The sequence below is a fragment of the Papio anubis genome, chromosome 1 (genome assembly GCF_008728515.1).
Source record: "Papio anubis isolate 15944 chromosome 1, Panubis1.0, whole genome shotgun sequence".
Classification (NCBI taxonomy): domain Eukaryota; kingdom Metazoa; phylum Chordata; class Mammalia; order Primates; family Cercopithecidae; genus Papio; species Papio anubis.
Window position 1 is genome coordinate 111057395 of NC_044976.1, and position 23405 is coordinate 111080799.

The 23405-nt window shown below is 48.6% G+C and overlaps 1 protein-coding gene across 5 annotated transcripts; it reads left to right on the forward strand.

Moving 5' to 3' along the window:
- Positions 1-25: 25 nt before the first annotated feature.
- TAFA3 (TAFA chemokine like family member 3) lies at positions 26-12007 on the forward strand. 5 transcript variants are annotated; one of them, XM_003892404.5, is made up of 7 exons: positions 26-244; positions 1699-1730; positions 4794-4851; positions 6776-6891; positions 7566-7715; positions 8560-8684; positions 10176-12007. In XM_003892404.5, the coding sequence occupies exons 2-7, from the start codon at positions 1703-1705 to the stop codon at positions 10185-10187; spliced, it is 489 nt and encodes a 162-aa protein (XP_003892453.2). In that variant the 5' UTR covers positions 26-244; positions 1699-1702; the 3' UTR covers positions 10188-12007. The 5 variants fall into 5 exon arrangements, 4 of the variants coding, with proteins under 4 accessions (XP_003892453.2, XP_021777955.1, XP_021777965.1 ...); XM_021922263.2 differs by having other exon boundaries at positions 26-230; positions 1632-1730; XM_021922273.2 differs by lacking the exon at positions 1699-1730.
- Positions 12008-23405: the final 11398 nt, after the last annotated feature.

Sequence of the window (23405 nt, forward strand, 5' to 3'; positions counted from 1 at the left end):
CGCCTCCGTTTCTTAGGGGTAGGTTCTGTTGCTGTGGGAAGGGGGCGGAGAGAAGGAAACCTTATTTCAGCCGTTCGCTAGATTAGACATCAGCTAGAACGTCTCCATTGTGACAGGGGCTGAGGGACAAGGGGGTGCGGTCTCCTCGCTCTTGGTTCGGTGTGGCCAGCCTGCCCAGAGAGCCATGGAGCTAATGACCTCAGAGCAAAACAGGAGCTTCGGAGCCGCTGGTATGAGGCGCCAGGTGTGACACCACCTCTGGATGGGGCTGCTGGAGCGAGAGCGGGCAAGCTGGTACCGGGTGGGGGTGCGGGGATAATGACCAGGCTGCAGCCAACCACCCCGGAATCAGGAGCCGGGGTAGATTCCTGGGCTCCTGATGCGCTGTTCCCCATGAAGACCACCTCTAGATCCCTCTAGAGGGTGCCACTCCCACCCTCCTTTCTCTCTCAGAACCCAGGTCTTTCCCACAATGTAGACCTTCCCTGATCACAGCAGGACTAGCTATTAATAGGATAAAAACAACATAACAAATACTATTTGTTGAAGACGTACTGCCTACTAGGCTATTTATAAAGCACGTTCCATACATTATTAGGTTATTTATCCTGCACACCAATTCTTCAAGGTGGGTTTTTTTCTATCAGTTTCATGGATGAGGCAGGACCGGACGCTTCTTGTCATTTTACCGTGACTTGCCCCAAGAGGTCACACAGTCAGTGAAAGATTCACACCTGTGTCTGCCTCCTGCCATTCAAACCTGCTCTGTCTTAAGAACCAAGCTTAGTTCTCCGGATCAGGGAGGAAGGGCTAGAAAAGAGATCAATGGCAGAGAGAGGAGTGGGGGTTCCTCCCCTCCCATCCTTCTCTTAGGGCCAGGGCTGAGAGCTGTCCGGGAATGCTAAGCAAGTTCTATGTCTGCCGCCAGGGGGAGACAGAGGCCAGGCTAAGCCTTTGTCTATGACGAGTAAAAGCCCACTCGCTGGAAGACCAGGACCGAGCCCAGCGACTGGTTGGCTGCCTGTTCTTCCTAATTTCTCCCCTCTAGGAGAGGGTGATACTGACCTGATGCCACAAGAGCTCTGTCTCTAAATCTCCTATCAGAAAGTTGATCACTGGGTATCCACAGACACCACCCACCCACACATCTCAAATGGGGACAAGGCTTTTGTGGCCATCGTGCAAGTTGGAGGTAGCCATCAGGGACTACTACACCCAGTTCACAGCTGGAACTTTTCTGGGATCTGTCGGCCATGTGTTTCCTGACCACATCCCACTCTGTTCCCCAGGCTAAACTGTGTCCCCAGAAGGGATGACTTTCTTGGCATCTTCCAAATAAAGATCCCACAGTGGTCATTCAGGTTGGTAGACTTACTGTGCCTGCTATGTTGCACCTGAGCTTTGGGCAGACAGCCAGAGGAAAAGAAGTCACAGGAGAGAAAAAAAACCAAAAAACAGACCCCAAGGCAAACAGAGCAGCAAAGGAAGACAGGGACAAAGGACAACCTGCTTCTATAGGTTTTCCCCTGCTATTTGAGAAAAACTGAAACCAATTCTCAGATAAATAACAGCAGCAGCAAGCCAGCAACTGAAGAAACAAATATAACTCCTGGTTGTTTTTTATTATTCAGTGTTTCTGGGACAGTTTACTTACCGCTTCTTGGTGTCACCCAGCTTCCTATTCCCTGCCCTTTCTAGCACCATGGTGTGTCTGCAAGAGGTCCGCAGAGGTAAGCCCAGAGACCCCCCCAGCCCCAGCACCAGACGACCAGCAGGGGATGACAGCTCCCTGCAGCTCCAGAACAGCCCCCAGCCATGGCCTCATCCTAAGGCTCCCCTCTCTCTGAACCTCTCACCTCCTATTTCTGACATCATTATGCCTCCTCCATCCATCCTCAGACTGTCCCAGAACCTGGTGAGGTCATCACCTCTACTCATCCCTGAGGCAGCGGAAAGTGAGAGGGAAAAGGGGGTGGGGTACGAAGAAGCAGACTTGTGGCCGGGCGCGGTGGCTCAAGCCTGTAATCCCAGCACTTTGGGAGGCCGAGATGGGCGGATCACGAGGTCAGGAGATCGAGACCATGCTGGCTAACACGGTGAAACCCCGTCTCTACTAAAAAATACAAAAAATTAGCCGGGCGAGGTGGCGGGCGCCTGTGGTCCCAGCTACTCGGGAGGCTGAGGCGGGAGAATGGCGTGAACCCGGGAGGCGGAGCTTGCAGTGAGCTGAGATCCGGCCACTGCACTCCAGCCTGGGCGACAGAGCGAGACTCCGTCTCAAAAAAAAAAAAAAAAAAAAAAGAAGCAGACTTGTGGGATGTTTTTCTCTGTGAAGAGCGAGACTCTGCTCAGTGACTGGCCCTGCCGGGGGAGCGTGAAGCTTGAGCCAAGGAGGGGGACTGGACTAGGTCTCAGAGTTTAGTTCCCATGTTGGTATCTCAGGCCACGTTAGTGGCATCCATAGGGACCATTCATAGCCTACTACTATCCTCCTGCCTAATGCCCACGCCCTTATACTTCCTCTAGCCCTCCCAGCCCCTGAGAGCACCACTCCTGGGAGAGGAAGAGATATTCACTACTCCCTCTCATTTGTCTAATACTTTCGCATCCAGAATAGATCCCTGTCGAACAGAACTTTGCACACTGACGGGAATGTTCTACATCTGCTCTGTCCAATACAGCAGTCCCTATCTTCGTGTGGCTATTGAGCATTTGAAATATGGTGCATGCTAATGAGGAACTGAATTTTGAGTTTTATTTAATTAATTTAGATTTAAATTTAAATATCAATATGCCACTAGTGGCTACAGTCTTGGACAATGCAGTTCTGCAATCTTCAAAGCTCAAAAACCCTGAGGGTATAGTCAATCACTCGTCACTCCCAGCTCCTTTTCCCCCAGCACCTCCAGCTCCCCTGAGCCAGGGCACTGAGGGCCACGAGACCTTGAGGGTTTTGAGGGACCTCCTCTGAGTTGCCTGGCCTGCACCAGGGAGGTGTCCAACCGCACTGAACTTGCGGGGGCCGGATGTCCTCTCTCCCTTCCTCTTGCCCTCGGCCGCCAGGGGCCGCTGCGTCCCGGCTGTGCCCATCCGCTCAGCCGAGCGCCTGGCGCTGTCCCGAAGGAGGCGGCGGCGCCCACGCCGGGCTGGAGAAGCGGGGATAGCCCGGGGCGAGGCGGCGGTTGCGGCGGCGGCTGCGCGCTCCCCAGCCTGCCGGCAGGAACCTTGGAAAAAACCCGGCTGAGTTCTGCAGAGCTGGCGGGGCCGGGCCCGGAGCTCCCCTGTGCCCAGAGCCGGGCCCGCCCTGCGGATGATGCCAACCTGCCTGACCAGAACCCCGCTGTCCTGGGGCGCAGCAACTTGGTGAAGGGGACGGGGCTCCAGACTAGACAGCACCCAAGCTGGCCGCTCCCTCCCAAAGTCTGTCTTTGGGAGTGTTGGTCCCTGGCTCAGGGGCAAGGAAGACTTCAGGCCAGCAGGTCGAACCAGTGGGCACCACCGTGGACCAGGTAGGTCCCAGGTGTGGGGCTCAGAATGTGGAGGAATGAGTAGGCGTTAGGGGGGTTTGTGGGGAGAGAAGGTGAAGAAAGGTTGAAGGTTCTTGTGGTTCACATCCTCAAACCCTTATAATGCAGGCTGTTAACTCAGCCTCACTAAACCCCTGGATTGGGGTTTAGGAAAAATAGGCTAGGAAACTGAGGCAGGAGCATAGAAGTCGAAAAACAAATCCCAGAAGCTTCTATGTCCAGCTGTTTCCGGGGTGGAGGGAGGGAATAGAATGCCAGGGATGAGAGCCCAAATGAACACCCCCCACCCCTCTGCTGCCCACCCCACTGAGGTCTTTTGGGCCTTGGGGTTCCTAGGAGAGATGCCTGAGTTGGACTGGAGGATGTTGCAGCTCAGAGGGAAATAGGATCACCTGAGAGAAGACAAAGCTGCATTTGTGATGGTCAAAAGGAGGGTTCCTAGAGGGCAGGGAGAAGAGATGCCTACTCAGAAAAGAGGCACATCTAGAAGGGTGGAAAGCTCAGCCCACGGAGCACACCCATCCCCTGGGAGTTGGCACCTCTTCCTCTGTCTTCCTCCAGATCCCCCTTATGCTCTCACTCCTGGGAGCTAGGACTCAGGGGTCTCTGTCCTTATGGGACCCCACCATCCTATATGTTTCAGTTCTGCCTCCCTTTAGAGTGGTGAGGGAAGAGAGGTTCTTAGGGAGACATGGAAAGCTATTGGAGGCTGTGGCCTTCAAAGGCTCAGGGACCTGAAGTGTCCCCATTCTAGTCCCCTGGAGTGGGAATGGGGGCGAGGATGGCTAAGCCAAGCCAGCTCTATGTGAGTCCAGGAAGCAGGGGCCATAGTGGGTAGGAGGTGGAAGCAGAGAGGATCAGGGCCTCAGGACTCTTTCCCACGTGCCTCTTCCAGCAGGAATCTGTCAGGTTCTGCTCCTTCCTTGACCCTCAGCTCCCTCCCAAGGCCAGAGAGATGACAGCCGTGATTCTTAGACCCCTTCCTACCATCACCCTGCTTCACTCTTGGAATAGAGAAACTCCCTCAGGCCACCCTTCTCAGGTTCACCACCCTGTGTGATCCCAGAGTCTGCAAGGTCCCCTCCAGATTCCCAGGCTAGAAGAGACTGTCCCTGCCCTGGCACCTGAGAACAGCTTCAGAATTGGGCTGAACTTCAGTGCCCAGCCCACCCCCTTGCCCTCTCCCAGGTTCTCCTTCACCCCCTGCAGAGCCATGGGCTCCCTCTATCCTTTGCAACCCCCTAAGAATCTTTCCTACTTGTCCAGGTGGAGTGAGTCTGAGGCCAGCAGATGAACAGACAGAAACTGAAAGATCCCCAAAAAGGTGAGTGAGGAGACATTGAAGATGGGGAGTAGCGGGGGTGGACAGAGATCAAGTACCCTATCCATCGAGCAACTGGGTCTTGGCAGTTGGTTTGGCCTCTGGTATTCCCAAAGCTGCACTGGCACTTGTGGGGGCCCAGTAGTGCTCCAGGCCCACCCCTGAGCTTGTGGCCTTGCTGCCTCCTGGTACTGCTCCCACCCCCTTCTATGACTGGGCAGCTCCTAGCAACTCTGTGCCTCTTGCTTCCTTAGGATTCCCTCCATTTCCAGCCTGCCCTTCGGGGTAGCTTTGGGAGGCCCAAACCATCAACGATGAAAGAGGAAAAGGAAAGGGGAAGAGAGCAGAGGCAAGGTGGTACAGTGGGCAGAGGGCAGGCTTCTAGGCTCTGGACTCTTCCACCCACATGCTGCCTGGCCTTGGGCAAGTCATTTAACTTCTATTAGCCTTGGTTTCATCTCTTCCTTTTTAAATTTAAATTCTGTTTAAATTGAAGTGCTACTGCATTCTCGTGGTTGGAAGCTCAAAAAGCAAGAAATAAATCAGGAGAAAAATGCCTCTCTTCTACCTCCATCTCCCAGCCAACCAGTTTCCCTTTTTGATGGCAAACAATATTACTAGTTTTTTTTTTTTTTTTTCTTGAGACGGAGTCTCGCTCTGTCGCCCAGGCTGGAGTGCAGTGGCCGGATCTCAGCTCACTGCAAGCTCCGCCTCCCAGGTTTACGCCATTCTCCTGCCTCAGCCTCCCGAGTAGCTGGGACTACAGGCGCCCGTCACCTCGCCGGGCTAGTTTTTTTGTATTTTTTAGTAGAGACGGGGTTTCACCGTATTAGCCAGGATAGTCTCGATCTCCTGACCTCGTGATCCGCCCGTCTCGGCCTCCCAAAGTGCTGGGATTACAGGCTTGAGCCACCGTGCCCGGCCACTAGTTTTAAAATACATTTTTCAAAGCTAGTTTATGCATATCTGAGCAATATAGATAATCCTTCCTTTATACACATTTTATTATATTTAATTTTGAGCTGGGGTCTCACTCTGTTGCCCAGGCTGGATTGCAGTATCTCAGACATAGATCACTGCAGCCTCAAACTCCTGGGCTCAAGCAGTCCTCTCACTTCAGCCTCTGGAGTAGCCGGGACGACAGGTGTGCACCACCATGCCTGACTAATTTTTTAATTTTTTGTAGAGATGGGGGTCTTGCTATGTTGCCTAGGCTGGTCTCGAACTTCTGGCCTCAAGTGATCCTCCTGCCTTGGCCTCCCAAAGTGCTGGAATTAGAGGCATGAACCACCACACTCCTGGCCTGCCTTATACACATTGTATACACACCATTCTACACTTTGCTTTTTTTTCCCCCCTTAACAGTGGATTATCACTGGAGATCATTGCATGTGTCAGGACATAAAGCATTTCCCCATTGGTTTTTTACAGCTATCTGGATGAGACTGCATTTGTACAGACTCTTTATGATGTATTCAGCCAGTCTTTTACTGATGGTTGTTTAGGTTATGTCCCAGCTTTTTGAGCTTTGGTTTACTCACCTGTAAAACAGGTAATAATAATCTTACTTTGTAGGACAGTTGTGAAGAATTCAAGAGTGTGCATGTGAAGTGCTGGAACCAAGCACTCAAAGAGTAGGAGTCAGCATTGTTGTCCCTCCCATGTCACAGCCCTCCATGGGCCCATATCTAGTTCATCCTCCAAGATGCCTCTTAAATGTCGTCTCCTCCAAAGTCTCTCCTTTTCTTCCTGTAGCACTCATTACTGCCTGCATGACTCTGTGCCAGGTTGAAAGATGCCTGGGGACAAGGTGTGCCTCCTCCCCATCTTTGTGCCTCCTAGAGTGTGTGGCACAGAGAAGGTGCCCAGGCTGGGCACAGGGGAGCTTCTGCCTGGAGCTGAGCAGAATGTGTGCTTCTCTCCACAGGATGAGTGAGAGGGCTGCGCGGAACTGGAGCACAGGCGGCTGGCTGCTGGCACTGTGCCTGACCTGGCTGTGGACCCACCTGACCTTGGCTGCCTTGCAGCCTCCCACTGCTACAGGTTTGGAGGAGGTGGCAGGGCCCAGGGAGGGAGTTTCCCAGAACACCTGGGGAGCTGGACACCACTCCACCGTATTCCATAGCAGGCAGGTCTCCGAGGCAGAGTAAAATCCAGAGATTCTAGGGGTTCCGGTTCCTCCTCTGCTCTTTACCCAGGGAACTCTGCCCATCCCTGCTGTCCTGCCCCAGAGAAGGTCTGGGCAGACCCTTTGCTCACCTCTCCTTCCAGGCTGGAAGGTGTTCTGTAGTGAGAGAGGCCCTCGGGCGGGGGCTTAACTCTAGCCTCCTGGCCTAATTCTGTGGTTTTCCTTCTGGGATGGCTAAAGCCTGTGTAAGCGGATGATCCTCCCCACGCATTGTAAGCCCTGGGGCCCTTGCCCTCACCCTGAGGAAGCTGGGGAGGCGGGGCTGGTGCGGGACTCTCTGTCTTCTGCCCAGGGGCCGTGCTCTGCCAAAGGGTGAAGAGCACGGTCTCACGGGGGAGGGAGGAAGAGTAGGAGCTCTGTGAAGCGGCCGGAAGATTTCATCCACTTCCTCCTCCCCCGCCACTGGCCATCTCTTCCATTCTTCCATAGCCCTCCTTGAAGCAGGAAAGAGGGGCTGGAGGCCAGCCCGGGTGGCGGGAGGGAGCGGGTCGGGCGTGTTGGGCGTCTGATCCTGGGCGGCTCCGCTCAGTGCTTGTGCAGCAGGGCACCTGCGAGGTGATTGCGGCTCACCGCTGCTGCAACCGAAACCGCATCGAGGAGCGCTCCCAGACGGTGAAATGCTCCTGTTTTTCTGGCCAGGTGGCCGGCACCACGCGGGCAAAGCCCTCCTGCGTGGACGGTGAGTGAGAGGCCAGGACCCGGGCAGGGCCCTGAGCCGAGCCATAAGGAGGCCTGTTCAGGCCTCGCCATCTGCTGGGGATACAATTTCATACCCGTCTCAGGGCTTTCATGATTAGTCTCAAATGGTGGGGCCCCCTCTGGGAGAAGAGGGCAGATGTGGCCATCCCTGTGTCATAGATGAGAAAAACTCTCGTTATGCGCGCAGCCTCCCACACTCGCGTGCCCTCTGCCTGGTGCACACACAGGCGCGTTCCCTCACACAGCCCCACTCCTCTCTCCACACACTTCCTCCAGCTCCTTCCCCTGCTGCTCCTTTCCCTGGCCACCTCCGCGTACCCTCCTCTCCTTCTCAGCCCTCCTCTCACACTTTCCTGTGTGGACATATGTGATCCTTCATACCCACACTCATACGCTCACACTCATTTGGCACCCCATACACGTGCCCACTGTGTCATGCGCATACCAGCTATGCCAGCTATGCACTCCTGGTCTGTAGACCCCTCCAGACGACTCACACCCTTGCTCACACACCACAGAGGGAGTATACTGGTTGTGCATCTATGCTAGTGACATGGTCACCTTAGAGACACTTTTGCCTGCCTTCGCCCCTCACTGTCTGGGGAGATTCAGGGATCGGTGGGATTAAAGTTGGGGGTTATGTCCCCAGGCCTCAGCCTGAGTACTGCCTCTCTAGGCAGCCTGGAGTAGGGGAAAGACGAGGGAAATGCATGCCTCAAGGCCAGGGGTGTGTGGAAAAGTGCACCTCATTCGCAGACCTGCTCTTGGCTGCCCACTGTGCTCATAGAGACCCTAGAGCTGCACTCCGCCTCCTGCTCCCACAGCCTCCATCGTCCTGCAGAGATGGTGGTGTCAGATGGAGCCCTGCCTGCCGGGGGAGGAGTGTAAGGTGCTCCCGGACCTGTCGGGATGGAGCTGCAGCAGTGGACACAAAGTGAAAACCACCAAGGTACCCTGGGTGGGCACCTCATCCCACCCTCCCCTTCCCCCTCTACCAGGGGCAGAAAAGGGGGCACAGGAGCCTTGGAGGTCTAGGATGTCAGTGTCCCAAGGTGAGATCGTGAACCATGAAATTCACAGACAGTCCTCCTAGGTCTGTTCTCACTGGGACTGGAGTTAGGGGGGTCAGGACTTGAAATCCAGTGTGTGCTGGGAAGATTCTTGATGTGCATATACTCTGGTTTCCTCTACTCTGCCTGGAATTAGTTTGCCTCCAGAAAATATCAGGCCTATAAAAGCATAATAGAGAATGGGAAAAATTTTCTAGATAATTGAGGGAGGAATTGCTACTTCTACCTGAACTCCAGGTACAGTAGCCACTCTGCCACTCACCTCTGCCATGACCGTCTCCCACCTCCACCCCATTCCCACTGTTGTTGACTCCCTACAGTTCATACCTACCCTCCTCTAGTCAGATTTCTCTGTCTACTCTCACAGCACCCAAGAGGATTATTACTTTCATGGTTTGCTGCCTGCCCCACAGAACAAGGGGTAATTAAATTTTTATCAAACTCGTTAGCAGCTCCATGTGTGTCATGGTTAATCAGCTGCATTGCTCTGTCATCACCATTGGTACAGAAGAGTGACACTACGGAGCAAGCCAGGGCTCTGCCTTTGGCTTTCCCTCCCTGCCACCACATGCAGCAAACAAGCAAACACAGAAGAAAATAGAGAAGGAGGGCCGGGTGCAGTGGCTCACGCCTGTAATCCCAGCACTTTGGGAGGCTAAGGTGGGTGAATCAAGAAGTCAGGAGTTCAAGACCAACCTGGCCAACATGGTGAAACCCCCGTCTCTACTAAAAATACAAAAATTAGCTGGGCATGGTGGCACGTGCCTGTAATCCCAGCTACTTGGGAGGCTGAGGCAGGAGAATCACTCGAACCTGGGAGGCAGAGGTTGTGGTAAGCAGAGATCATGCCACTGCACTCCAGCCTGGGCGACAGAGTGAGACTCCTTCTCAAAAAAAAAAAAAAAAAAAAAGACAACTTTCAGCTTCTGAAGACAGCAACCGTTTTCACAGAGCACAGAACAAAAGGAGCTACAGCAAGAAAAAGTTTGACTGGCTCTAAAGTAGAGCATCTTCTTTCTGTCTGTAGGCAGGGATGAGGGACAGCCATTCTGAGTATATTTAACATCAGAAGAGAATGAGACCCACTACAGAGCTTGTGACATTTGTCACCATGTTATAGGTGTGGGTTTGGAGCCTGTAAGGAAGTGCTTGCAATTTGGGTAGCTACTCTGAAGCAAACAGTGGGGAGGCTTGTGTGATGTATGTTTGCGTGGGTCACCAGGCCATGCTTTCCCAGTCCGGCCTGCTTTAGGGTGAGAGGATCGGCAGCAGTGGACTCTAAGTGACCTGCATATTCTGGGTAGTCTCTGGCATGCTGGAATGGAATAGGCATTCGCTTCTCTAACCTTACCCTATCGCTTCTTCACCAGGTCACACGATAGCTCTTGGGGGTCACGGCCTGGACAAGAAAGGCTTGATTGAGCCATGGACTGAAGATTGGTATCCAGTCATCAGCCAGGAAAGATGGGGATTCACTTACATGCCTCATGCCAAATGCAGCATCAGTCTTTCTGGGGCATTTCAGTTAAGCCGCTCAGCAGATATGGATGGATCTGCAACCACATACCTGGTGTGGAGCTGGGCTTCTCTGGAGACACGAAGGTCAACACACAATTCCTACCCTTAAGGAATGTCCAGTTGAATTGGAGAGTTGATGACAGACAATTTAGATAATTTAGGTTAAAGTACTTGATACCAGACCGTGGCTTCTGGGCCACATGCTATGGCATGATGGAGGTTTGGGAACGAGATTCCCACAGTTCTTCAGATACCCCGTGGCCACAGGGCATAGAGACAGGAGGTCACATTCAGCACCCACCACCTCCCTCTTTCGCATCAGTTCTGAATCCCCAGCAAGCTGCTAACATGTTGCAGGAAAACATTCTCCCCTTATCCCAGACCAGCGGTATCTCATTTGGATGGGATTGGATTGACTTGGGGAAGGAAAGTAAAAATAAAGCCAAATAACTTCCCAGCAAATCTTCGGCACAGGTATGGCCTGGTTTGGGCCATTCATTGGGTATGGGATGGACAGGACTTTCAAATCACCTCCATCCAAGCACCTCAGGTTTTTTGTTTGTTTGTTTGCTTATTTTAACAGATGAGGAAACAGCCCCAGAGAGGTGAGGCAGTTTGCCCAAGATCTCATAGCCTGGGCTCCCAAACCTCTAAGACTGATGATTTTCCACTAGCCTGAATAATAGGATTCCAACATAGGCCTCCCGTGTTAATTTTATCTCAAGTTACTGGAACCAGCAAAGTACAGGCTAGACAGCAGCAACATTTTTCTTGGGAGATGCTAGAGCAGGGACTTTTACTAAGGTCACTGTTCTCCTGTCTGAAATAACCCAGAATATCCACACATAGGGATGTGGGACCATCTGGTTTCCACTCTACTCTCATCCTCCAAAATTTCAAGCAGGTCTTATGACACCCAGAGGTCACTCAACCCAGTTACAGCTGGGGCTCAGCTGGCATCTCCATTGCCACTCTGACCCATCTCTTCTGGGGTCTTTGGGCTATAATTCTTAAAGACTCTGGCTCCAGGAGAGATTCTAGGTGGGACGTAGAACTGGTTAGAGTCTTCCCTTTTCAAAGGGCCCTGCCGGGCAGCAGGGGTGAAAGGCTAGAACCTCTGTTTAGAATTAAAGGTCAGTGCAGTCAGGCTGACACTCTAAATGGCTCAGGGATGATACACAGGCTTCAGGGCCTCAGAGGCATGGGCTACTTAGATATCTCATCAGTAAGAGAATTGCAGCCTCTGAGACTGTGGGCATTGAGATCACCAAGGCCCTAGGGAGGGGAGTGTCAGTAGAGACCAACCTGGACAATGCTGAATTCTGAGCCTCAGAGAAACAAATCAGATTATAGTTTGTGGCTGAGTCTCAGCTTCTCCCTTCCTCCCCGCACAGTAGAACCAAGACTGATATTCCCCCTTTCTCGCCCTACTCCAGTTTATTTTCTTGTTTTTGGCAATGGGGTGAACAATGGTGCCAGCTTCTTACTAGACTGTAAATACCAGAATTCATAACTCAGAATCTCTGCAAATGGTGGGCTCATGGGGTAGGGTAGTCAGGGAGTTGATCAAAGATCATCATTGCCTCCTTTAAGGTTGGAGGATGGAGGGTGGGGATGGATTAAGGGATTGGCAAGCTTTTTCTGGAAAAGGCCAGATAGTAAATATTTCAAGCTTTGCAGTTCACATACAGTCTCTGTTGCATATTCTTTGTTTTTGTTGTTGTTGTTTTTTGTTTTATTTTGTTTTAAAATGTCTTTAAAATGCAAAAGCTAGTCTTATTAATAGCTCAAGTCTTAGCTGTACAGAAACAGACTCTGGGTCTTTTTTCAGAAGGGTGCCAACCCCATGAACCTTTGAAGGCAGGCCATCTCTGCAGTGCGGGACTGCCTCCCAGCCTCCTGGCCTGCCTTCTGTGCAATGGGAACCTGAGCATGAGGGCCGGGTCAGGTTTTGTTTTTCTCCTAATGCTTCTTGAGAGATTGGTGAGTGAATTATTTAGGCTACAAATGAGACAGCTTTAGCAGAGTCAGATAATAACAACCTGTTCTTCCGGAGGCCAGAAGGGGGGCTTATCTCTACTCATGCTGCACCCTCAAGACTGTGTCCAGGAGGGAGGGAGAGGGCTCGAGCCCCCTGCCCATCTGCTGCATCCACAAGCTGGTGGGCTCTGAGCTGGGGATTGGGCCTGATAGCGGGGATGATGCTATGCAAACTCTCTCCTGAGTTGCCAACCACTGCCAGCCTTTGCCTCAACCAAAGTCTGGGTTCTCCAACCTTCCCTGACCTCGCCCATCCCTGCTACAGAGAAGACCTCTTTCCTTTGACACATGCTGGAATTTGCTAACTCCTAATTCATTTTTTTAGCTCCTCAAAGCCTTCATTTCCTCCTTACCTTTTCATACATTTTTTTGGTGGGATTTGAGGGGTATCTTTTAGGTAGCCAGACGACCCCTACATAGGAGGGTCTGACGGAGAAGGGAGAGTGTCCCACCTCCCCGACAATAGCATCCTAGGGTCCAGTTTCCAACTGAATCAATATTTGTGTGCATTTTGTAGCTACAGTTTAAAAATGCAAATGAATTTTCCTGGAACATAAGGTTCCTGGAGTCATTTATCTTCCTCTTCTCCCCTTACTGGATTGGAATCTCAGTCTGAAGTTAGCCGTGCCCACACTGTCCTCAGCTGTGAAGGCCTTAGGAAGGTTACCAACCACAGGAGATCATGTGGCTAATTTCTGTTGGCATCCTAGCAGTTTCGTTAAGGTCTATGAGTGACATCCTAATTAATGGCCTCAGACAGTTGCCTGGATTGAGGCTGCAACTTCCTAAAATCACAAGCTTACAGCTACAAGGGATTTTAAAGTCTTTCTTTTCTTTCTTTCCTTCTTTCCCTCCCTCCCTCCCTCCTTTCCTTCCTTCCTTGCCTTCCTTCCCTTCCTTCCCTTTCTTTTTCTCTCTTTCTCTTTCTCTCTTTCCTTCTTTCCTTCCTTCCTTCCCTCTTTCTTCCTCTCTTTCTTTCTCTCTCTTTCTTTCTTTCTTTCTTTTTCTTTCTTTCTCTTTCTTTCTTTCTTTCCTTTCTCTTTTTTTTATTGAGACAGGGTCTCCCTCTGTTGCCCAGGCTGGAGTACAGTAGCATAATCATGGCTTACTGCAGCCTTGGCCTCTTGGGCTCAAGTGATCCTCTCACCTCAGCTTCCTGAATAGCTGGCCCTAATCGCATGTGCTGCCACATCCTTTTTTTTTTTTTTTTTTTTTTTTTTAGAATAGAGACAGGGTCTTCCTATGTTGCCCAGACTGGTCTTGTCTTGAGCGTCCTCAAGACAGCCTCGAGCAATTCTCCTGCCTCGGCCTCCCAAAGTGCTGAGATTACAAGTGTGAGGCAACACACCCAGCTTGCAAGGGATTTTAGAGACCAGTTAGCCAACTCCCTCATTTGACAGATGATGAAGGGGAGGCTCAGAGAGGCTAGGTGGTTTGTCACATAGCAAGCTGTTGGTGTGTCCTGTCCAGTGATCCAGACAAGTGTTCTTTCTACTACTGCACATCAAGTATAGATGAGGAACCTGAAAAGAAGCCAGGATTTTAGCAAGGATGAATGTGAAAGTGTCCCGTTCTAAAGTCACTCAACCCTGCGAGTGCAAGGGAACAGAATGAAGAATGGGAAACACGTAGAGATATATACACAGGAAGAGGGAAGGAGGAGCAAAAAAGAGGGATTGAGATCACTCATTCAGAAGAACACAATGCACAGGCACAGCACAAAATAATAAGAACAGAACTGAGGCTGGGCGCGGTGGCTCAAGCCTGTAATCCCGGCACTTTGGGAGGCCGAGACGGGCGGATCACGAGGTCAGGAGATCGAGACCATCCTGGCTGACACGGTGAAACCACATCTCTACTAAAAAATACGAAAACTTAGCCGGGCGAGGTGGCGGGCGCCTGTAGTCCCAGCTACTCGGGAGGCTGAGGCAGGAGAATGGCGTAAACCCGGGAGGTGGAGCTTGCAGTGAGCTGAGATCCGGCCACTGCACTCCAGCCTGGGCGACAGAGCGAGACTCTGTCTCAAAAAAAAAAAAAAAAAAAAAAAAGAACAGAACTGATGCCGCATCCAAAACAATTGATTTTTATCCTTTCTCAAGGAGACAGAATGGAGCCCCATTAACCTTAGAGATCAGTGAAGCCACTTGGATAGCTTCTGGGTGCTTCAGGCTGCATATTAAAGCCCACGGCCTAAATCTGGCCTGCTTCCTTTTTTGTAAATAAAGTTATATTGAAACATAACCATGCTTATTTGTGTCTTCTTGTCTATGGCTATTTTTATGCTAAATAGCAGAGTTGAGTCATTTTGAAGAGCCCATATGGATCACAAATTCTAAAATATTTATCTAATCCTTTTTTTTTTTTTTTTTTGTGAGACCGAGTTTTGCTTTTGTCGCCCAGGCTGGAGTGCAATGGTGCAATCTTGGCTCACTGCAACCTCCACCTCCCGGGTTCAAGCAATTCTCCTGTCTCAGCCTCCCAAGTAGCAGGGATTACAGGTGCATGCTACCATACCTGGCTAATTTTTATATTTTTAGTAGAGACGGCATTTCATCATATTGTCAGGCTAGCCTTGAACTCCTGACCTCAGGTGATCCGCCTGCCTTGGCCTCCCAAAATGATGGGATTATAGGCATGAGCCACCGCGCCAAGCCCATTATCTGATCCTTTGTACAAAAATTTTGCCAACTGAAGCCTTAGTGTTTTAGCTGAATCTTTCTCAATATACTTTTGCAATCTGGAAATGATGACTTTGCACTGTATTCCTGAGTTTGGGGACATATATACATATATGTATTTGAGGCTGTGCCTCTGCCTGCTTTAATCCCTTCCGGTGCCACCTGTGATATCTAACAAAGAAATGAAGACGTAAAGATTAAGAGGCCAAGAGAAAGACTTCAGGGCAGATGCTTTCCTAACACGTTGTCACACCCTAGATCAGTTCAGTTCATATTTTCCAGGTTCATGAAACTTCTGCTTTTAAGCTTAAGGAAAATAACTGCATGTGCACCCGTGTGTGAAGATGTAATTGTTTATGCATGTACACTGCTGGTGTTTCTTTCTTTCTTTTCTTTCTTTCTTTCTTTCTTTCTTTCTTTCTTTCTTTCTTTTCTTTCTTTCTTTCTTTCTTTCTTTCTTTCTTTCTTTCTTTCTTTTTTTGGGGACAGAATCTCGCTCTGTTACCCAGGCTGCAGTGCAGTGGTGCGATCTCAGCTCACTGCAAGCTCCGCCTCCCGGGTTCACACCATTCTCCTGCCTCAGCCTCCTGAGTAGCTGGGACTACAGGCGCCCGCCACCACGCCCGGCTGATGTTTTGTATTTTTAGTAGAGACAGGGTTCCACCATGTTAGCCAGGATGGTCTCGACCTCTTGACCTTGTGATCCACCTGTTTTAGCCTCCCAAAGTGCTGGGATTACAGGCATGAGCCACCATGCCCGGCCTTGCTGCTGGTGTTTCTGTGTGTCTGTGGATTTGAGTATCTCCATGCCTACAAGCAAGGACAATATTCAAAATACATAAAAACCAGTTTAGCACAGAGACTGACTCATCAAGACAGGTGCTAGCCCAGGGCACACTGGCAGCACACAGCCCAGCACATAACTGCACATTCCCACTCCCCCTGCTGTAGCTGAGATGGACTCCATCTCAATGAACTGAGGAGGGCTCACTTCCCTCTTCCCCACAATGTGAGTAGCTAAGATGGTTCCTGGTTTCCTGGGACTTGTGATTTGTCATCAAGTACGAGTCTGGGCGTGTGCATGGGCACAGCAGCTACTGGGCTCATATGGCTGTAAACATTCTATTTATAATAGATATGTAGACTGGGCATAAGGAGGACCAAGCAACTACCTTTCAAACCATACATGAGGGTACAAACTCCCCTTCAGTCTGGTCTAGAGGAAGTGGATTCCAGCCATTTTTAAAGGCTTGATTGACCACAAGGCTGGGTGACTGGCAATACACCATAGCTTCTATTAGTGAAACTCTACCATGTGTCAAACACACATATTTAAGTGGGACTCTTCCCATCTCAAAATTCGGACAGAGGCCCTAAAGGTCAGGTAAAATAAAATTGAGTGTCAACTACGCTAAACTCCTCCTACATTCTAAATCAAGATGCTAGACTTGCAAAAGGGGTGATGAATAGCTGTTACCCACCTCCAGACTGCATGAGAGAGAGCTAAGAACTAAGGTTGAAAGGCAGGTGGTAGTGAAGATCTGACCGGAGAGAGTTGTCACTTTCTTCCACCCTGGCCAATGGTGTGATTGTTTCTTACTGTAACCCACTTCAGAGGGGGATTCCAGAGAAGAACTCCAAGAGCTTGACTTGAATCCATTGGACTATGAGGGACCCAGGAACTCAGACCTGAAAATAATCTGAAGGCGAGTGGCTATGGCTGGCTGGTTGCTCTGGAGAGAGTCCAGAGGACCACCTTGAGAGTGAGCTGCCCCCAAGAGCTCAGCAGAGCACGATGTTTGCATGTTTTTCACAGGCCAAGAGTGGACTGCCCAAGAGGGCTTCCTGGAAGAGAGAGGTGACCCCAGCTAGGGAGGGATTACCAGAAGCCAGGAGTCTGAGAGGAAGTCCTAAGTGGCCAGTGGAAGGAGACATCACCCACATCAAGGGATTTGTAAATGGGGGATCGCCAGCCGTAGCGCATCTTGCAGAAATCCAGGAAAGTATCCTCCCACACAAGATAATGCCCACACTCTGAGATGGAAAGAGACTTAGAGAGACAGACTCATAGACATTAAATAATTCATTCAATATCAAGCAGCTAAATAAATGGCATGTGGTAGAATTGTCTTGTGTCAGTTTGGGTAAGCTGGAGCTACATTTCCCAGAATCCCATCCCCTGCATGGTTCTGGTTTAGAGTTGGCCAGAAGATTAATTTGTGAATGATTTGTAAGGCAGAGAAGTGAAGCAGCTGCCACAATTACTTAGCAGCTGTCATAGGTTAGAATTGTCAGCAGGTTCCAGGTTATACTTACTCTCACCACATTTAGCCTTACTTGGCAAATCCTGACCCTTCCGACCAACAAAAACTAAAAAGCCCAGGCCAACCCCAGAATCAGAGGCAATAGACTTTCATAAACTCTCCTCTCTAGGATCCTGCTCCAGCAGCTGGCATTCCTGAGTCCTGAAAGTTTGATTAGTGGCTTTTCTCTGGTCCTCCAACTTCTTCATTCAAACCTTTACTCTCCCAGTTTCTCCAGCAATTCTGTAAAGCCACCTTCCCATAATAAATCTTCCCATAATAAATCTCTTATTATACAACATGCTTAGTGGTTCTCCTTCCCTGATGGAACCCTGACCAATACCATTAGTATCAATAATAAACATCAAGTAGGTACTGGAAATGGCTCCAGAGGAATAGAACATTAGGGATAAAAATTTTGAACTGACCTGGTTAGATTTAAAGGCATTAATGATCCTATTACCATTGGTATAGGTGACACTGATAAATCATGGCATGCAGTGGCAAGAGAGATACATGAATTATCACCCGTAGTCACCTGTAATACAAATGTCTTTAAAGGCAAGTCTTTGGCTGGCCAAGTAGTTGCCCCCACTAAACATTTTAATGGAAACAGAGAGTATAGGAGCATTCGTTGATTGCTTCTAGGTGTACTCAAACACGTAGAGGAAGAAAATGATGTGCTCAGGACTTTAAATGCCAAGCTCAAGGTTTGATTACAGGAGCAGGATGCTTCTATTATTGCCTTAAAAGAAACCCTTATTTGGCTAGGCGCTGTGGCTCAAGCCTGTAATCCCAGTAGTCTGGGGGGTCAAGGAGGGGGAATCACCTGAGGTCAGCAGTTCGAGACCAGCCCGGCCAAAGTGGTGAAACCCCCGTCTCTACCAAAAACACAAAAATTAACCGGGCATGGTGGCACATGCTTGTAATCCCAGCTACTCAGGAGGCTGAGTGAGGCAGGAGAATCACTTGAACCCAGGATGCCAAGGTGAGCTGAGATCACACCACTGCACTCCAGCCTGGGTGACAGAGTGAGACTCTATCTGTAAATAAATACATACATAAATAAAAGTTTAAAAATCATCATAAGGCTGGGCGCAGTGGCTCATGCCTGTAATCCCAGCACTTTCAGAGGCCAAGGTGGGTGGATCACCTGAGGTCGAAGGTTTGAGACCAGCCTGACCAACACGGCGAAATCCCATTTCTACTAAAAATACAAAATTAGCTGGGCGTGGTGGCGCATGCCTGTATTCCCAGCCACTCGGGAGGCTGAGGCAGGAGAAACACATGAACCTGGGAGGTGGAGGTTGCAGTGAGCCAAGATCCCGCCATTGCACTCCAGCTTGGGCAACAAGAGCAAAGCTCCATCTCAGAAAAAATAAAAATAAAAATCATTAAAAAAAGAAAGAAAGAAAGAAACCCTTATTTCCTGTAGCTCCAGGGGTGAAATTTCTGAAAACCAACATGGCCAGTCTTGACTTGAGTGTAGTAGGAGTCACTGTTGTGCCCCATGGTGGAGACATTCTTCTCTTAGAACCCAATACCACTAAATCAGTGGGGCCCAGAGTCTTGGGAACAGGAATTAACATTTTGCTGGTGAATCATTAGGGATGACAGTGAGAAGAGTCACTCCTATTTCCATCTCATATTGGCAATTCCACTGACTCATGCAATGAGAGCTACTGTGGTGGAAAATGCCAGGTGGAAGCCTCTAGAATGGCCTGTACCTACCAAAATAGTAAGCCCAAAGCAATTTTGTTCCAGAGATTAGTGTCACCATAAGAACTTGAAAGATGTAGTAGTGGTGATTTGTACCATATCTTCTTTCAACTTGCAGAATACAGATGGACCTTAAAGAATGACAGTGGATTATCACAAACCTAATCAGGATGGCTCCAATTTTAGCCTCTGTTCCAGATGTGATTTCTTTTTTCCTCCTTTTTTTTTTTTTTTTTGAGGCAGGGTCTCACTCTGTCACTCAGGCTAGAGTGCAGTGGTGCCAACATGGCTTACTGCAGCCTCAGCCTCCGTAGGCTCAGGTTATCCTCTCACCTCATCCTCCCGAGTAGCTGGGACTACATGTGTGCACCACCATGCCTGGCTAATTTTTGTATTTCTTGTAGAGATAGGGTTTTGTTATGTTGTCCAGGCTGGTATCGAGCTCCTGGGCTCAAATAATCTGCCTGCCTCAGCCTCCCAAAGTGCTGGGATTACAGATGTGAGCCACCGTACCCAGCCTAGATGTGGTTTCTTTACTGGAGCAAAGATGGTTTTGGTACTTGGTATGCAACTAATGGCCTGGCTATTATTGAATAAAGAAATGTTTACTTATTTATTTTTATGTTTTTTTTTGAGACAGAGTCTTGCCCTGTCACCCAGGCTGGAGTGCAGTGGCTCAATCTCGGCTCACTACAGCCTCTGCCTCCTGGGTTCTAGTGATTCTTCTGCCTCAGCCTCCTCGGTAGCTGAGATTACAGGCACCTGCCACCATATCTGGCTAATTTTTGTATTTTTAGTAGAGACAGGGGTTTCACCATATTGGCCAGGCTGGTCTCAAACTCCTGACCTCAGGTGATCTGCCCTCACTTGGCCTCCCAAAGTGCTGAGATTATAGGTGTGAGCCACTGCGCCCGGCCTATTCTTTATATCTGTTAGGAAAGATCACCGAAGCAGTTTACTTTCAACGGGTAGGGCCAGTGTTACACCTTCAATCTCCTTCGTCAATGGTTTACCAACCATATGGAAGATAATTGCAGCACTGCTGCCCTACTCAGAGAAGACCCTAAACGATAGTGGTAAAGGAAAATCCCACCATTCTGCAGAATTCTGAGCAGTATATATGGTTGTTCATTTTGCCTGGAAGGAGAGATACCTGAGGTACAGACACACACACACACATACACATACACACACATTCACATTCTCCTCCACGTCACACACAAATTCTCCCCCACTTCACATCTATAGCAACTCCTGGCCCTTCTGACCAACAGAAACCAAGATGCCCAGGCCAACCCCAGATACAGCCACAAATTGTGTGTGTGTGCCGCGGCTGGCTAAAGGTTTGACTTTCAGGGTGTGGATACTTACGGTATTGGAGGGAACATATTTGGAAAACTGATGATAAGGAAGTCTGGAGAAGAACTATGCAAATCAACAGTCATGAGCTGACACAAAGTGTGAAAATATTCATGTATTACATGAATGCTTGCCAAAGTACAACTTCAGTAGAGGAGGATTTTAAAAATCAGACCACAACATGCCACACTCTTTCCCCAGCCATTTCCTCCAGTCATCCCTGTCTTTTGCCAGTGGCTCATGATCAAAGTGTACACGGTGGTGAGGGTAGAAAGTATGCATGGCACAGCGACACGGGCTTCCACTCATCAAATCTGATCTGTCTCCAGGCACTGCTGAGTGCCCAATCTGCTAAGGGCAGAGACCAACATTGAACCCTGAAGAAGGCAGTATTCCCCAGACTGAACAGCCACCACTTGATGGCGGATTGATTACATTGGAACACTTTCATCACGAGAGAGGCAACACTTCTCCTAGTAGACACTCACTTTGGATGTGGACTTCTCTTTCCAGTCCACATGCTGCTGCCCAAAACACCAACTTACAGAGTATCTTTTTCATTGTTATAGTATTCCACTAAGCATAGCTTCTTACCAGGGAACTCATCTTACAGCAAATAAAACATGGCAATGGGCTTATGATCATAGAATTCACAGGTCTTACAATGTGCTGATTGCCCTGGAGTAAATGGCCTAAAAAGAATGATCTTTCTGGGGTCAGGCACAATGCCAGCTAACACTGGGCTGATGCAATGTCTTTCGCAATGCCCTGAATCAGCGACCAGTATGTAGTGCTGTTTTTCTCATAGTCAGGATTCATGAGTCTGAAAATCAAAGATTTGAAGTGGAAATGGCTCCTCTCATGGTTACTCCTAGTGATCCACTAGAGAAATTTTTGCTTTCTAGCCCCATAGCATTGGGCTCTGTAGGTTTAAAAGGCAATTTATCCGCCTAGGTTAATTATACATAAATAAATTATGTGACAGAGCTATCATTCAGCGACTGTATTAGGTGAAGTGTTTGCGGAAAGCAAAGGTAATATGGACTGAATAATACACAATGAAGTTAAAACTACCAGCTGTGACCATATGACCAGTTATAGAAATGAGGACTGTAGTAGTTAAAAACCAAACACCGCATGTTCTCACTCATAGGTGGGAACTGAACAATGAGAACACTTGGACACAGGGCGGGAAACATCACACACCAGTGCCTGCCATGGGGTGGGGGGAGGGGGAGGGATAGCATTAGAAGATATACTTAATGTAAATGACGAGTTAATGGGTGCAGCAAACCAACAGGGCACATGTATACATATGTAACAAACCTGCACGTTGTGCACATGTACCCTAGAACTTAAAGAATAATAAAAAACAAACAAACAAACAGAAAGTATTTTTTTCTCACACTAATATGAATATATTACAATAGTCCCCTTCTATCTGTGGTTTCACCTTCTATGGTTTTAGTTACCTGTAGTCAACCATGGTCTGAGAATATTGATATTTCAATATTCAATATTTTGCCTGGAAGGAGAGATAGCCAGAGGTACAGATATACACATACACACATACACACACACACACACAATTCTCCTCCACTTCATATACAAATTCTCCCCCACTTCACATCTATAGCAACTCCTGGTCCTTCCAACCAACAGAAACCAAAATGCCCAGGCCAACCCCAAATGATTGAAAAGATCATATTTATATAACTTTTATTATAGCATATGGTTGTAATTGTTCTATTTTATTATCGTTGTTGTTAATCTCTTACTACGTCTAATTTGTAAATGGAAATTTATCATCGGTATGTATAGGAAAAAGCATAGTACTATATATACAGGGTTCAGTGCTGTCCCTGGTTTCAGGCATTCATTGGAGCTCTTGGAATGCATCCCCTGAGGATAAGGAGGATTACTCTAAGGTAAATATTAACAAATTATTTTTTTCCCTCTTCTTATTCATGAAAGTGACCAGAACTATTACCTGAAAGCAACCAGAAAAATACACAGAAGCTGCCCGAGATTTCATCCAGAACCACAGATATGAGTCCACATGTTGGGATTAAAGGTGAAGGTGTGGAATAGCCAAGGCAATCCTAAGCAAAAAGAGCAAAGCTGGAGGCATCACGCTACCTGACTTCAAACTATACTACAGGGCTACAGTAACTGAAATAACATGGCACTGGTACAAAAACAAACACATAGATCAATGGAACAGAATAGAGAATCTAGAAATAAGACCACACACCTACGACCATCTGATCTTCCACAAACCTGACAAAAACAAGCAATGGGATAGGATTCCCTATTCAATAAGTGGTGCTAGGATAACTGGCTAGCCATATACTGAATATTGAAACTAGACCGCTTCCTTACACCATATACTAAAATCAACTCAAGATGGATTAAAGATTCAAATGTAAAACCCAAAACTATAAAAACCTGGAAGACAACCTAGGCAATACCATTCAGGACATAGGCATGGGAAAGATTTCATGATGAAGACGCCAAAAGCAATTGCAACAAAAACAAAAATCAACAAATGGGATCTAATTAAACTAAACAGCTTCTGCACAGCAAAAGAAACTATCAACAGAGTAAACTGACAACCTACAGAATGAGAGAACATTTTTGCAAACTATGCATCCAACAAAGATCTAATATCCAGCATCTATAAAAAACTTAAACAAATTTACAAGGAAAAAAAATTAAAAGGTAGGCAAAGGACATGAGCAAACACTTTTCAAAAGAAGACACACATGTAACCAACAAACATACGAAGAACAGCTCAACATCACTGATCATTAGAGAAATGCAAATCAAACCACAGTGATATACCTTCTCACACCAGTCAGAATGACTACTATTACAAAATCAAAAAACAAGGTGGGGCAAGGTTTTGGAGAAAAGGGAATGCTTATACACTGTTGGTGGGAGTGTAAATTAGTTCAACCATTGTGGAAAGCAGTGTGGCAAT